This window comes from Physeter macrocephalus, chromosome 8 (assembly GCF_002837175.3).
Source record: "Physeter macrocephalus isolate SW-GA chromosome 8, ASM283717v5, whole genome shotgun sequence".
NCBI classification, from domain to species: Eukaryota; Metazoa; Chordata; class Mammalia; order Artiodactyla; family Physeteridae; genus Physeter; species Physeter macrocephalus.
This window is the reverse complement of record NC_041221.1, coordinates 106,153,125-106,168,332: the sequence shown is the minus strand read 5'-3', so window position 1 is coordinate 106,168,332 and position 15,208 is coordinate 106,153,125. Positions and strand designations below refer to the sequence as shown.

At 38.3% G+C, this 15,208-nt stretch overlaps 1 protein-coding gene across 2 annotated transcripts in view; it reads left to right on the top strand.

Annotated features, from left to right (window-relative positions):
- FBXL17 (F-box and leucine rich repeat protein 17) overlaps nt 1-15,208 on the top strand; it is a 496,293-nt gene that overhangs the window by 455,104 nt on the left and 25,981 nt on the right. The window contains exon 8 of one of the 2 annotated variants that reach the window (XM_024119152.3): nt 12,114-12,256. The exons of the other annotated variant lie outside the window; for it this stretch is intronic. Coding sequence (XP_023974920.1) covers nt 12,114-12,256 — 143 coding nt within the window. The remainder of the gene's footprint in view (nt 1-12,113; nt 12,257-15,208) is intronic. 2 annotated transcript variants of the gene reach the window in all.

Below are 15,208 nucleotides of genomic sequence, written 5' to 3'. Positions count from 1 at the left end.
AAAAAAAAAAAAAAAAAAAAAAGCAAAAAGAATAGGAAAGTTTAGTGTTCTCTACATTTTAATCTAGTTCTGCACTAAACTTTAAAATCTCAGATTGAGATTCTTTGAATTTCATATTTTTATTTACTTTGCCCTTCTTGTGGCAGAAATGCCCATCAGCAAGAATTATTGCCAGTTTCTAAACTAGTCCATACACTGGACAACAGCCCCTGAGTTACAGCTGCTCTGGTTATAGTCAGGGAGGAATAACTGAGCTCAACTTTCTGTGTTTCGTTTTAGTTTACAAATAGCTTTTTGCTTTTTTCCCATGATTTTAGATATCAAATTTCGGCACCAGTAAGCGTGTTTGTTTGCCTTAAGGAGCGCTGAGTTGGAGAGAAATGGTATTATAGGAAATGTCAAGTTCTTCACCTTGGTAAAATTAAATGATCTGTCCAGTAGCACCTTTTTAAAAACTGGTTTTTAATCCTTTATAAAAGTAAAACTTGCCTAGTGTTGAACATTTTAGAATGCATAAATATTTAAGGAAATATATGTTACCTATAATCTCCCCAAAGATACCTACAGTCGTCACAATGTTTGGCATACTAGAGCTACTCAATAAATATTTTTAGAATAAAATAATAATATGAACTCTAGAGAATACACATAAAACCCCTTTCTGAGTTTTTTTCCCTAAGTGCCTGTAATTGTGATATCTAAGATACCCATATTTAAATGAACATACCTTGAGTACTAACAAGTAAAGTCCCTATGCTAGACAATGATGATATAATGATGAATAAAGGTGGCCTTTGCTTCTCTCAGTGGAATTTATATCCAGTAGAAGAAGCCAATAAATCCCTACCAATACAAGGACACTTAGACACACAAGGACGCCAAGAGCAGCTATGTAAAATCCCATGTAGGAAATTTCTTTCAAATCTAAGTGCCAAAAAGATTTCTTTTCTCTTGACATTCTTGACTGTTCTCTTTCTCTCGTTCCACATCCACTCCATCAGCAAATATTGTTGGGCCCATATTTAAATTCTATTCACAGTTCAACTCCTCTCCATCTCTATTATGCTGCCCTGTCCCAAGCCACTATCACTTCTTGTCTGGATAATTGCAATGGCCTCCTTATTGGTTTCGCTGCTTCTGTTTTTGCCTCTCCAATGTATTCCCACTTCATTTAGAGTGAAAGCCAATGTCATTAAATTGGCCTATAAGATGATTTTGTCCACCCCCTTTTCCATCAACTCCTTGTTCTAAAATCTACTGCTTGCCATCTTGCTCCTTTGCTTACTCTAGAGCAAGCTAGCAACCTTCCCACCTCATGGACTTGGCACTAGGTTTTCTCTGCACAGAATCCTTTTCCCTCAGATACCTGTATGGCTTGATCCCCTCCCCTTCAGATCTTTGTTCAAATGTTACTTTCTCTGTGAGGCCTTCTCCTTCCATCCTAATTAAAATTAGAGCACTCCTACCTCTGGTCCCTGCTTTATTTTTCTTCAAAGCATTATTACCATCCAAAATATTATATAGTATTATTTATTTGTATTCATAATACGAGCTCCACGAGGGCAGGGATTTGATCTCTTTATCCCCAGCTCCTAAAACATTTCCTGGTGCATAGTAGGTGCTGAATTAGTATTTGTTGAAAGAAAGAAGAGATAATATATTCACTTGGCTGACATCCTCACATGTTCTTCCTTTGGTTTCCTTCCCTTCAGTATCAAGATACTTTTATAATGTTTACTGGGCAGCTCGACAACACATATGTTGTCACTAACCTTGGTATTTCTTAAGTGGTAGTCGCTGAAATCGCATCCTACTTTTCTGCACACTGGGGCAGATAGATGTTTGTATCTGACGCCTGCTTGAAACTGATGCCCTGTCTTTACAGTGGTGTGGCAAATTCAGTTCAGAAAGGTGGCCAAGGCAGATAGATGACAGAGACACTAATGTACTTTTCCATATCTATGAACCAACATATTTAAGCCCAGAATTCACTTCTCATAAAGTGAGGAAATCTAATATAATGTCAGGATTTTGAAAAGGACGCATAATTCTTTGATAAGTAATGTATGTATTTATGCAGGCTGGAATAAAAAAGAATCATTGAACCAGGGACTTTAGGTTCTCAGCTAATGTTAGAGTGGTAAGGCTTTTTTTCTTCCTCATCTCAAATTCTAAAATTTAATAAGGAGATTGTCAGGGGAACCTAACATTCCACTCAAAGGGTTGGTTACCACCAAATACAGCACCACTGAAATCCAGAGTAGTGGATCAGATTCCTGTTAAATGGAGGTTAGTTCTAAATGCACCCCTTGTTCTTTACATTTTTGGATGTCACATATTCAGAAATAGTTTCTACTTACTCAATCAGATTTGTATCTTTCTGCATTAAAATAAAAATAATTAAGAAGGGATAAAGCAGGAAAAATAGTTATCCTTGCTCCTAATGTATCAAAAGACCTTAATTTTAAAAATTCCTTCACTTGAACTTTTACTTTTCCACCAACTTGTTTATCTCATAGAAAGGAAAGCAGACACAGCCTATAAATACTGCTTGCATTTCTGTTTCAGGATGTATAGGGCAGGAGAGCCTCTTCCCAGTAAGGTCAAGGGCCACAGCCAGCTTGCTCCCTTTGTAAGTCAGACAGTACTCGCATGTTGCTATTCTGAACTCAGTAAGCAGAGTTATGTGAAATAAATGCCCTATGTGCAGCATCTTGAAAATTCTAGCAAAATTCAGTGTTTCGACTCTGTTATCCACCATTTTTGGACAATTTTCATACAGATTTATTTTTCACTTGATTTTTAGAGATTTAGAGTTCCTAAGTAAAGCATACTCCACAGTCTTTGAAATTTCCAGAAGTAAATGAGCATTTGGAAAGTTATCTATAACCTTATTTTTTCCCTGAGTTTACTTTATTATTTTAAGAAACTTCAAGACTTTTCATGTCTCCAGAGGATAGACTAAGTTTATTTTACTGGTAGTTTCCTTCAAATTACATGGAAAATTATCTGTTGTCTAGAAAGCTAGTTCTCTGCTATAGTCTAATAATAGAAAAATTATCTATGTGCTTTTCCTCTTCATCAATTTAATTTAATAGATATCTACTGAGTACCTGCAAGGATAGAGGCACTAAGCTAGGATTTTTTTAAAATGTATGATACCATGAAAAAATGCACAAAATCATTAGTGCTTAGGGAAATGAAAATTAAAACCTCCAATCAGGCACCACTTCATACCTACTAGAGTGGCTGTAATCAAAGAGACAGACATTACCAAGTATTGGCAAGGATGTGGAGTCACTGGAACTTTCATATGCTGCTGGTGGGAATGTAAGATTGTATAGCCACTTTGGAAAACATTTTGGCAGTTTCTTAGGAAGTTAAGCATAAACTTAACCATATGACCCAGAAATCCCACTCTTAGGTATTTACCCAAATGAAGTGAGAACATATATTCACACAAAGACATGTGTGCTAATGTTCATAGCAGTGTTATACCTAATAGCCAAAAAGTGGAAACAGCCCAAATGTCCATCTAGAGTAGAATGGAATACTTTCCAGCATTGAGAATGAACGAACCACCAGTACACATAGCAATGTAGATGAATCTCATTAACATGACAGACAGCTAAAAAACCAGAAACAAGTGTGTTGGGTGTTTGACTATTTGTATGAAGTTCAAAAACAAGAATACTAATCTGTGTGATGGGAAGTCAAGACAGTGGTTATCCTTTTGGGGGAATAGTAGTGACTGGAGTCGGGGATGAGGGTGCTTTAGGGGTTCTGGTCATGCTCTGTTTCTCAGTCCAGATACTGTTACACAGCTATGTTAACTTTGTCAAAATTCATCAAGTTGTACCTTGAGGATTTGTGTAATTTTCTACATGTATGTTATACTTCCAAAAAATATATTAAAACTATAAAAAATGAGTGATACTTGATTTTCAGAGATTCAGGGGTCCTAGGAAAACACTCTCCATGTTTACTGCTTCAAAGATTTTACAGTCTTGGGGAAGATGGGCATGTTGATAAATAATTCTAATATGAAACAAACTCTGATAAGTGCAGCATTAGAAATATAAGTAAGTGCAGTGAAATAAAGAAAAATATTTACAAAAAAGGACAACTTGGAAAAATATAGGGTGTAGTCACTGTTGGGCTTGCTACATAATAATGGGAGGAACAGAATAATGTTTAAAAGTGGAATTAAGGCTATAAATTAGAAATAAAGGGATTAAAAGCATTGGATTATGTACAAGAAGTCATAACTGTTTGAGAGGCAAAGTTGTTTTAAAATATCAGAACACGTAAGTTATTTATATCCTTAAAAATGAGTTCTTTTGTTTTTAGTTGACTGACTTTGCTGGAGTTGTAGGTTACTCTGTTCCAGTGGTTCTCAGCCTTGACTTCACATTGGGATCACAGGAGCTTTTATAGCTTCTCCTGAATCAGAATCTCCAGGGGTGGGACTCGGGCATCTGTACTTTTTTTAGGCACCTGTGATTCTCCTGAACTGCCAGGGTTAGGAGCCACTGCTGTAGTCCCTGTGGGGTAGAGGGAGCCTTTGCAGGGACCATGATGCAACAGCAAGTGTCTCTGAAAGCGCCGTTCCTTTGTTTTGGGGGCTTCTGTGGCTTCCACAAAGAAGAGCACTTTTCATATTTATCTCTCTGTATCCGTGCCAAGAAATTTCTTTGCAAATGGCTTTTATCCAAGTATTACATGAAAGATGTTAATCCTACTGTTAAATTTTAACCCTGATTCTTTCATGCACTAGGGCATTTCTTCTGATTTTATTACAGGTACATAGATCTACAGCAGATGATAGAACTGGAAAGGACAAAATGGCACATGCAGGTCACTTGTTAGTGCACTCATATGACTAATCTTTCTCCTATGAGGAAAAAATGTATTTTTAGTCCTAACATTTATATAACAGATCTTACAGTGTAAAAATAATACCTGCTTTCACTTAGAAAATTTTAGTCCTCTACTTAGTTCATTCACTTGGTATCTCTTATTAACTTATCCATGTTTTTTTCTCTTTGCTTTCAAACAATTTTAGAATTACAGAAAAGTTGCAAACATAGTAGAGAGTTCATGTATACTCTTCATCCAGCTACCTCTAATGTTGACAACATATAACCACAGTACAATTATCAAACTAGGAAATTAACTTGAAACAACAAGATTAACTAAGCTACAAATCTTACTTGAATTTCACCAGGTTTTTCCCTAATTTCCTTGTCTGGTCCAGGATTCAATCCAGGATCCCACATTGTATTTAGTTGTCATGTCTCCTCAGGCTCCTCTAATCTGTGACAGTTCCTCATTCTTTTCTTATACTCCATTATCTTGACTCTTTTGATGAGTACTGGTGAATTATTTATAGAATGTTTCTCACTTTGGGTTTGTGTGATGTTTTCTTATGAGTAGATTGAAATTATTCATTTTGGTGAGAGTAATGCAGAAGTGATCAGGCGATACATTATATCTCTATATGTTATTACTGGTGATGTTAACCTTGATCATTTGGGTAAGGTGGTGTCTGCTGGGTCTCTCCACTATAAAGTTACAATTTTCTATAGTTGATAAATATCTTTGGCACTATGTCAATATTCTGTTTCACCTCAAACTTTGACTCACTGATTTTAGCACCCATTGGTGGATCTTGCATGCAATAATTATTACTCTAGTCTTCGCCTGATAACGTTTTTTTTTAAATTTCCCTCATTCCTTATACATTTATTAATTGGAATTCTGTAAGGTGCTCTTCCTTGGCGATTTATTTATTTATATCAGTGTGAATCTGTGAATGCTTATTCAGTTTTCTGAATTATAATCCAGTACTATCATTATTTATTTTGCTGCTCAAATTGTTCCAACTGTGGCCATTGGCAGCTCTTTCTGATTGGATCCGCTGTCTTTTTGATGTACCCTCACTCTTTTTTTTTTTTTTTTTTTTTTTGGTATGCGGGCCTCCCTCTGTTGTGGCCTCTCCCGTTGCGGAGCACGGGCTCCGGACGCGCAGGCTCATTGGCCATGGCTCACGGGCCCAGCCGCTCCGCGGCATGTGGGATCCTCCCAGACCGGGGCGCGAACCCGGTTCCCCTGCATCGGCAGGCGGACGCGCAACCACTGCGCCACCAGGGAAGCCCCCCTCACTCTTTTTTAAGCACTTCTTTTTTCTACGATCACAAGATATCCCATAATCATCGTCTATTTTCCCGGCCCCAGTTCTGGAATCAACCATTTTTCTAAGAAGCCCTGATTCCTTTTATTCACTTTATTGGAGAATGATACTTAAAAACTAAGATCTGGGTGCTAGTAGATCATTGCTACTGGGGTATCCTTGCTCCTACTTGCTCTCAGCAGAAAGAGCTAGGAAATGTATGTATGTATACTAAGCCATGCATGCATGCACATACATCATATTTATTATTTCTACATGTATTTATCTGTAATGTGTGTATAAAATACCATGAGTTCATTCTAATATCTCTGATTCCAGTTCAATACCACAAGGTTCATTATAAGCTCCCCCCTTTTCTTATTTGTAACTTCTTTCCCTAACAGTGAAAAGACTGGCTGTCATTATTTATAATCCTAGATTATGCGTAAAGTAGTTACTGAATTGCTAACTCACACCCCTGTGAGAAATAGATTTCCTAACTAGAGTGCAGTATTTGCTGACAGTTCTTTTTGGTTTTCACTTTACAATATCCAGTCAAAATCATGTTTTCCGAAGCCACTTAATTCTTAATTCCCATCCCCTTTGGTGTGGTTATATTATTTGTTGGGGCCATGTTGTTCATATGTAACACAGTTAGGTTCATTTGTTACTGTTGGTATTCCACTTCGGGTTCCCCATCCTGGCTGATTTTCATTTTTTATTTTGGGAAGTAGGTAAAGCATTACTATGGCTCAGAGAGTCAAAGCTATAGCCAAAGAGAGAGTCTAAGAAGTGTTTGTCCCCCTCACTCTCCCCCTCACCACATTCCATGCCCCCTTCTTTTCTCCCCTTTCCCAGCAACCCCCTATAGTTAAACAGTCTCTGTAGTTTCTGGTGTGTCTTTCCCATATGCTTTTTTCACAAGTGAGCAGATTCATGTTTTTGTTTTTGTTTGTTTTTTTAATTGCATTGTCTTTTGGATGGTGGTAAGCACATCATGTAAACTCTTTTTTGCACTTTGGTTTTTTCACTGAATGATTTGGAAGTTCCTAGTGATCTTCCCTCATTAATTTTTTTTAAAGCTGCATAGTGTTCAACTGTGAGGATGTAGCATAGTTTATTTAACCACTCTCCTATGTATGGGCATTAGGGGCTGTTTCCAGTATTTTGCAATTACAATCAACGCTTTAATGAATAAACTTGTATATGTGTAATTTTGTATAATTAGAAGTATATTTTCAGGATAGATTCCTAGAAATGGAGTTTCTTCGTCAAAATTAACTATGTATATGCTCATATCTTTCAGTCACTCTGTATGCCTATGGAAACACCTTTTAGTGAGTTAATGTATATCCTTGATCATCATATGTTTCTGAATTACAGCTTTGAATTTGTGTAACTTTTTAAAATTTAACTTTATTAGTTACACTTAGCACATTAAAAAGTGCATTAAAATTGCATTGGGATAAGGAATTAGTCTTGCATAATTTATCCCTTTTCAAGGCTTAATAAATACCATTATAATGTGTCAACAGCCCCTAGTGAAGGTAGTAATCATACATTCCATTTACAGCCCTATCATCCCAGGTGCAGTCTGTAAATTCGTGATCACCGATGGAGGGCAGGCAATTCAAGAACTCTAGCAGTGACATAATGACTAAGTATTTATATAATGGTCCCATTTGCCCAGAGCTTCTTATTTTTCAAAACTCTTTCAAGTCTTTTCATTTTAAATCAACTGCACCACTGTAGAATGGCATGGGAAACTATCGAATAAATCGATATTTTATTTATGTAGTACATTTATGTAGTGCAAAGTCCCTTACGTGTATTATCTCATTTGAACCTCAGACCAACCCTGTGAAGTAGACAGGACATATAGTCACCATCCCTATTGTGCAGGTGAGGAAGCTGAGACTCAGGAAAGTTAAATGTCATCCTGAGGTCAATATCTACTAAGTAGTGAGGCCGGAAATGAATTTGAGACTCTACCACAGCTAGCTCATGAAAAACAATAAAAAAAAAATATATCCAAAGGTAGGATATATTCACAGAGAAGTAAATTACTCAGTATATATTTCGGGATTTAAAGATACTCTTGGACCCTGTTTTATAGTCACAGTGTAAATACTTGGCTACCTATGAGCAGTAGTGTTTAAATTTTGAATGGAGGTAAAGGGAAATACATTCTGAACGTACACAGGCTCATCTACCACCCTGGATGCTGCTGCTGCGAAAGAATGAGCCCTGGCTTTGGAGCCAAACTATCTCCATTTGCACCCAAGTTTTGCCACTTAATAGGCATGGGGCCTTAGTGAGGTATTTAACCTTAGTTTTCTTACCTCTACCATGGGTATTGTTTTTGCAGTGCTGTTGGAGGAATTAAAAGTAACTTCACCAGGAAGACTCTCCCTGGTGCCATCTAAATGTCATTCTTACAATGATCATTCCATTTCCTTCAAAGCATTTGTTACAATTTAGAATTATATATACTTTTGTGTCCACTTCACATCTCTCTCTCCTTCTAGAATATGGGCTTCATGACATCAAGGACTCTGCTTATTTTTGCTACTCCGTGTATGTCTTATGCCAACCCCAGTGCTACTAATCATGGAATGAATATTTCTGGAATAAATCTGCCACTTCCTTGTACTTGTTTTTATTTCAGCCGCATTCAGCCACACGGAATGACCTGCAGCTCCCCAGTCCTTTCACATCTCTCTGCCCTTACATATGCTATTTCCTTAGCCCGACATAGTAGCCCTCACGCATTTGTTTTTCTGGAGAATCGTTACTCAACCCTCAAGACCGAGCTTAACTCTTCCATGTGGGCTCCCGTGATCTCTCTCCTCCCCTGAAGAGTGAGGGGCTCACATGCCCCTTGGCATGCCTCTATAATAGACCTAACCACATTATAGTCATTGGCATGTTCAACTAATATTTTTAAGAACTGATTCTGTACCAGGTGTACGCTAGATGCTGGGGATACAACAGTGAATAGGAAATCCGTCATTCTAACGGGAGAAGTGAGCTGCAAAAAAAGTACATAACTGAACAAATAAATAGTAACTTTTCCAATATCAGAAAATGACTGGGCGATCGGTTCTGAGAAGCTGACCTTTGACTCGAGATCTGAAAAGTGAGAAGTTAGGGATGGGGAGAGATGGGGGATGAGCATTGTGTTGTGACTGTTTACTTGGTTGTTCCTCATTTCCACCCAACCCTCCCCCCCGACATCCCCACTTAACTTACCTCTGAGCTCTTTCTGTGAACCTTTCTGTCCCTATGACAGAGCACAGGCCAGGTGTGTCACACCACAGTTCCATACGCTGGCAGTGCAGCATGTTGGAATTGCCAGGTGCCTGGGCCCATGATTCTGAACTAGTAGATCTGATGTGCAGCCAGGACTGAGAGCCGGCTCTCAGCTTACTATCTACTCCCCACTTACTATCTTGTGATACTGGGAAAGGTGTTCCATCATTCTGTGACTCAGTTTCCTGATCTTTAAAATGGAACTACCAATAAGACTTTGTAAGGTTGCTGTGAGGATTAAATGAGATAATGCATCTAAAATTCTTAGCCCAATGCCTAGCACATGGATAGTCAATAAGTATTGGAGAAAAATGCCTAGAGTGAGTGCTCGTGAGGTGTTTGTTGAGTAAATGAATGAGTTAAGGAAAAATAAAATTTAATTCTTACTTCAGTAAATAGAACTATGGCAAAACAAAAACTGAATACCTTGATTTATCTTCAGTTGTCTTATTTACTGTTTGTTTTAATTTGGACAAGAAAGAGAAAAAAAAGGAAAATACCAAACACTCGTGATTTTAGCATCTGGAATTAGTAGCTGTTAACTCTTCATTTGCTTGTCAAGCAGCCTCTGGAAATTCCGCAGATCACTTGATTTACTGTTTTCTGGATAGTGCAGGGCTTTCACATTCTAGTCTCAAACCTCAGTAAAAATACGCTAGCCACTAATGTGAGGTCATCCTGCATCTTGTGCTCCGTCTTTTGAAATCACAGTTTGAGCACTTTGTATCGAAAGGAATTTCTTTTTGCACCTTCTACTTTTATCATACAAGATCCTTAAGATATCATAACCAATGAAATTTATGACAATATCAGAGATAACAATAGTTTTCTTAGGTCAGGAACACCGATGGGATTAACCTGGGATATTGCTTATACTACATGAAAATATCACTCAGACCATTCAGCAAACCTTTGTGGATTTCCCCTGCCCCGCCCCACCTCCTTGGAAAACTAAATGCCAAAGTCGCGTGTGCACAGATGAGAACATCAACAAATTGATAACATGAGGAACTTCCAGGAATTTTTTTCTTCCTTTATAGCATTTTCACTGGAAAACACTGGGATCATGATTATTGTTTTTATAAACTTTAAATATCTGGCTACTTAGGAGTGCGTCGATACTTGAATGCATGGGCATGAGTTTTCTAGTTTAAAAATAATTACTTAGGTAATTAGCAAAGAGATTTTGCCAAGTGTTTTTCTTCTGCGAGCTATAAGTAAGTAAGTCAGAAAGAGAAAAACAAATATCATATATTAACGCATATATGTGGAATCCAGAAAAGTGGTACAAATGAACCAGCTTGCAAGGCAGAAATAGAGACACAGATGTAGAGAACAAACATATGGACCTCAGGGGGGGAAAGCAGGGGTGGAGGTGGGATGGAGTGGTGGGATGAACTGGGAGATTGGGATTGACATATATACACTGATATGTATAAAATAGGTAACTAATAAGAACCTGCTGTATAAAACAAATTAAAGTGAAAAAAGAGTTAATGATTATTTATGTGAGTAATTCACCCTGCTCTTATCAATCTAATCAATTGGAAAATATCATCTGCTTTTAATGTCACAGAAATCAACTCATCCTATCTTAGAATGAGGAAATAATTAGCAAACAATTTATTATTCCTTTTTAACATTTTTGACATTGTTTTCAGGGTTTTCATTTACAAACCAATGCACCGTAAACTTTTTCTGGCTGGAGATACTATTGAAATCTGTTTTCCTGTGCTGCAAAGGTAGAAGTGTGCACGTCTATTTAATCAGAAGTCTGTAGCAAAGAGCCAAATTCACCGACTGGTTGCTCTGACAGGGAGATGGGTTATGGAGCTTTGCAGTGATAAGTAGTACACATCATAGATTATGGGCTAAGCGTCTGCACGTCAGTAGTGGTACAGTGCTAAACAGTCAAGAAGACTAGAGATACTGTCGTAATGTTCAGATGACAGGCTTCATTTCGTTTGTTAATAGAAGGGAGACTTTTGATATGGTGAGGAAATTCCGCATAACAAATGCATTCCCTTAATTGTGCTCTAGCATAGCACCAATTAAATTCAACTCTATGTATAATGTACGTTTAATTCCTAGCAGTCCCAAGAAGGACTAACGTGAAAAATATTATATACTCTTACATTTTACAGATCATGAACAGATGGGAAAAAAAATGCCAATTGGTAAAGAAATTCATATGCAGTATAGCACACCTCAAAATGGTGTTTACATGGGTTTTTCTTTTTTAAAATTATTAACGTTATCTTGGGTAAAATTTAATTACTGCTTAGGGTTTTCTGTAACGTTATATGTGTAATTCATTTTAATTTATGCCTTCTGCAGATACGAATGTTTGGAAGTACAGGTAACCTTGTAATGAGTAAAACTGATAAAATGTTGTGTTCCAATGAAAGGGAAATTATGGAATGATTATTCACTTTGTGAAAGGGTTTGTCATAGGGCAAGCTTTCCTAAAGCATTTTAAATTGAATTTCGTTTACAAAACATTCATTTACACACAACATTTCAGGAACAAATTTAGTGAGGAAATGAGAGAAATAGTCATAATGAGATAGAGATCCCTTACCCTGCTAACATTTCTGCTTGCTTTCTTCCCCTTTGTCCCTCCCTGCAGCACTGATAGCCATTGGGCGATACAGCATGACAATAGAGACTGTGGATGTTGGATGGTGTAAAGAAATCACAGACCAAGGAGCCACACTGATTGCACAGAGCAGCAAGTCTCTAAGATATTTGGGGCTGATGAGATGCGATAAAGTAAGAGTTGCCTATCAAGTTTCTTTTCTACATATCACTGTAGTTAATAGCTTGATATTATATTCTTCCTCTCTCCCTATATATATGTTTGTATACACACACGTACATATACCATTACACTGTAAGTTGCCCGGTTTTCTAAACTTATCTGAGATTATTTTTGAATTTCTCTGTTTAAAAATGAATTTCGTGCTTATGCAGAAAGAAAAAACAATCATACACATGCTCAGCTTAGATTTTGGCTTCCTATCCATAAGTCTATGGACCACAATTAAAAATGTTTGCATGGCACACTGCAATGTGCACGGTCTAACAGTAAAATTTTGTTCTGGGTTCCAAGTTTCCTACAACAGTAAGATGGAAAGCACAGTGCCAAATTGTTTTGTCGCAATCTGAAGTGTGCTATTTCAGTGCCCAACATCTATGTATTCTGGCCGTATGGGGGCAAAAAAGGGCCAGTGAGGGAATGTTATGTGGGAATTTGCCTCTCTCTACTTTTCAGGCACCACTTCTCACACATGATGAGAAACGGTCCCAGAGGCCCCGTGGAAGGTCAGTGGAGCTGGCCAGAGACGTGAGCATGAGTTTGAGAAATTGTGCTGCATTTACTAAAGATGATCAAAACCTGAATTGATAACCAGGCATTAGAGAGGGGCCTTCCCCTTTGTCACTTTTATGTTTTCCCCTATAACAAGTCTAGGAAGTAATCATTTGTATTGTGAAGGGGAGAAAATAGAGGCTCAGAAAGACCAGGCACTGGCCCAAGGCCACTCCTCCAAGACTTTACCCCAGATCTTCAAGTCTGTGTCCAGTGCCTGTGGCAAACCCTGGGGGCTATATCCAGGCAAGGGGATGCTTCCTTGGAAAAGACCCACCTCAGATACTTGCTCCGAAAGTACTGGCATCATGTAATGATTTACACATGTGTGCTACTTTTACAATTGGTGATTAGGGACAAATCTAGCAAATCCAGCAAATGAGAGTGAAACTAAATATGTATGCCTCTCAAAGGACATGCATTTTCTAAATGTAGCACATCTGGGGGCAAATAAGAAGAATGGCCCAAGATCTTTGTCATTTTTGTTAATTGACCTAGTTCTTTTCTCCATATGCTTTACAATCCCAACTTATACTAGACCTTTGCCAGTTAGTTATGTTTAGAGAGATTTTATTATATATTCTAAGTCCAGCCTAGAAAGCTGACTGACTTTGTTACTAAGCAACAGCGGAGACCCAGGGGTTGCAAGTCTCCCTCAGATTTCACTGCTAACTAACCTAACACTGCTACTAACCCTGTCACTTTAAAATGACTTCTTTTAAAACAGATAAAAGGGTCCACAGTAGGCAGAGTGTTCTAGAAACACTAAACAGTGACAGCGGAGCTTCTCAGCTTCACCAGAAGGAATTGCTACATGAGAACTACCTAAGCAAGGATGCCAAAATGTATGCATTCAAAATGTATCTTTTTTTTTTTTTGCGGTACACGGGCCTCTCACTGTTGTGGCCTCTCCCGTTGCGGAGCACAGGCTCCGGATGCGCAGGCTCAACGGCCATGGCTCACGGGGCCAGCCGCTTCGCGGCATGTGGGATCCTCCCGGACCGGGGCACGGACCCGTGTCCCCTGCATCGGCAGGCGGACTCTCAACCACTGCGCCACCAGGGAAGCCCCAGAAGGCGGTTTTGATGAGCGATATTCCTGAGGGTTTTAGCCCTTTCCTCAGGTGGCCTCTGAATCCGTTCTCCAACCAGCCTGCTGCTCTGAGAGCCCGTTGGCTCTCGCACTCAGCCATCGGACCACAGCCTGCTGCAGCATGGCCCAGCCCTGACATCTGGCATCCTCAGACTTAAGGCAGCTCAGGGCCAAACACGGGAAGTTCTGTGAGGACAGAAGAAAAAGTTTCCAAACCACACACAAAGTGCATGTAAAGCCTTGCACTTAAAAGCCTGCGGGTTGATTTAGTTGGTTGGAGATCTAGAGTGAGTAGCTATTCTGTCTTTGACATTTGTATTACACTGTCCGTCTCCACATTTTAAAGTTATCAAGATTCAAAGGAAGATATGAGTAGCAAAGAAAAGAAGTTAGTAGCTGAGGATATGGACTCTGGAGCCAGAGTTCAGGTTGAGATCTGGGCTCTGCACTTAGTTGTGTCATCTTGGGCAGTTATTTAACCTCTGTTTCATCATTTACTATGAGGATGATAATCGTGGAAATGCTACGAGCATTTAAATGAGTGAGCATATATCAAGCCCTTAGAGTAAAGCATGTTATATATAAAATGCTCAGTGTTAATGATTATTCTTATCATCATCATTATATTAACCTGTGTTTTGGTATTTGAATTTCCAAATGAGAAAAAAACTGTATTGCCTGCCATTTTGAATGGAAATTTTTAAAAAGAAGAAAGAAATTAATTCAGATTAAAGAAGATGTTGCCCTTTTACTTTTTTCTCACTTAAATTTAAGATTATTATCTTCTACATAAATATGTCAATAATTACATTTTCAACACACTTTACGAAGGAAAACTAATGCCTCTGTGGGACAGTGTATTTGGAATCAACTTTCTGATCCAGGCATAATGCTGAAGAAAGATTTGCAGTGGGAGAAAAGGGTGAGTTGAAGATAAAACAATTCAAATAGGTAAGGAAACAAAAAGAAAGTATTAAGGAGAATAATGGAGATGTGGCTCCCTGGTGGTCTAGTGACTAGGATAAGAAAAATAATGGAGAAAGAATAGAAGAACAGAAACAGGAAACAGTGAAATTACGATTAGGATACAGAGACAAAGAGCCACTGTCTGTCTCAACGTGATCATCTGTGCCAACAAAGAATTAAAGAACAAAATTAATTTGGACCTATTACTCTTCTCCTTGTACCTTAACCTAATCTGCTAACCACTAAAAACTTGTTCATTTGAGTTCTCTTTCCCCTCTGGACACCAGCTGGAGCTA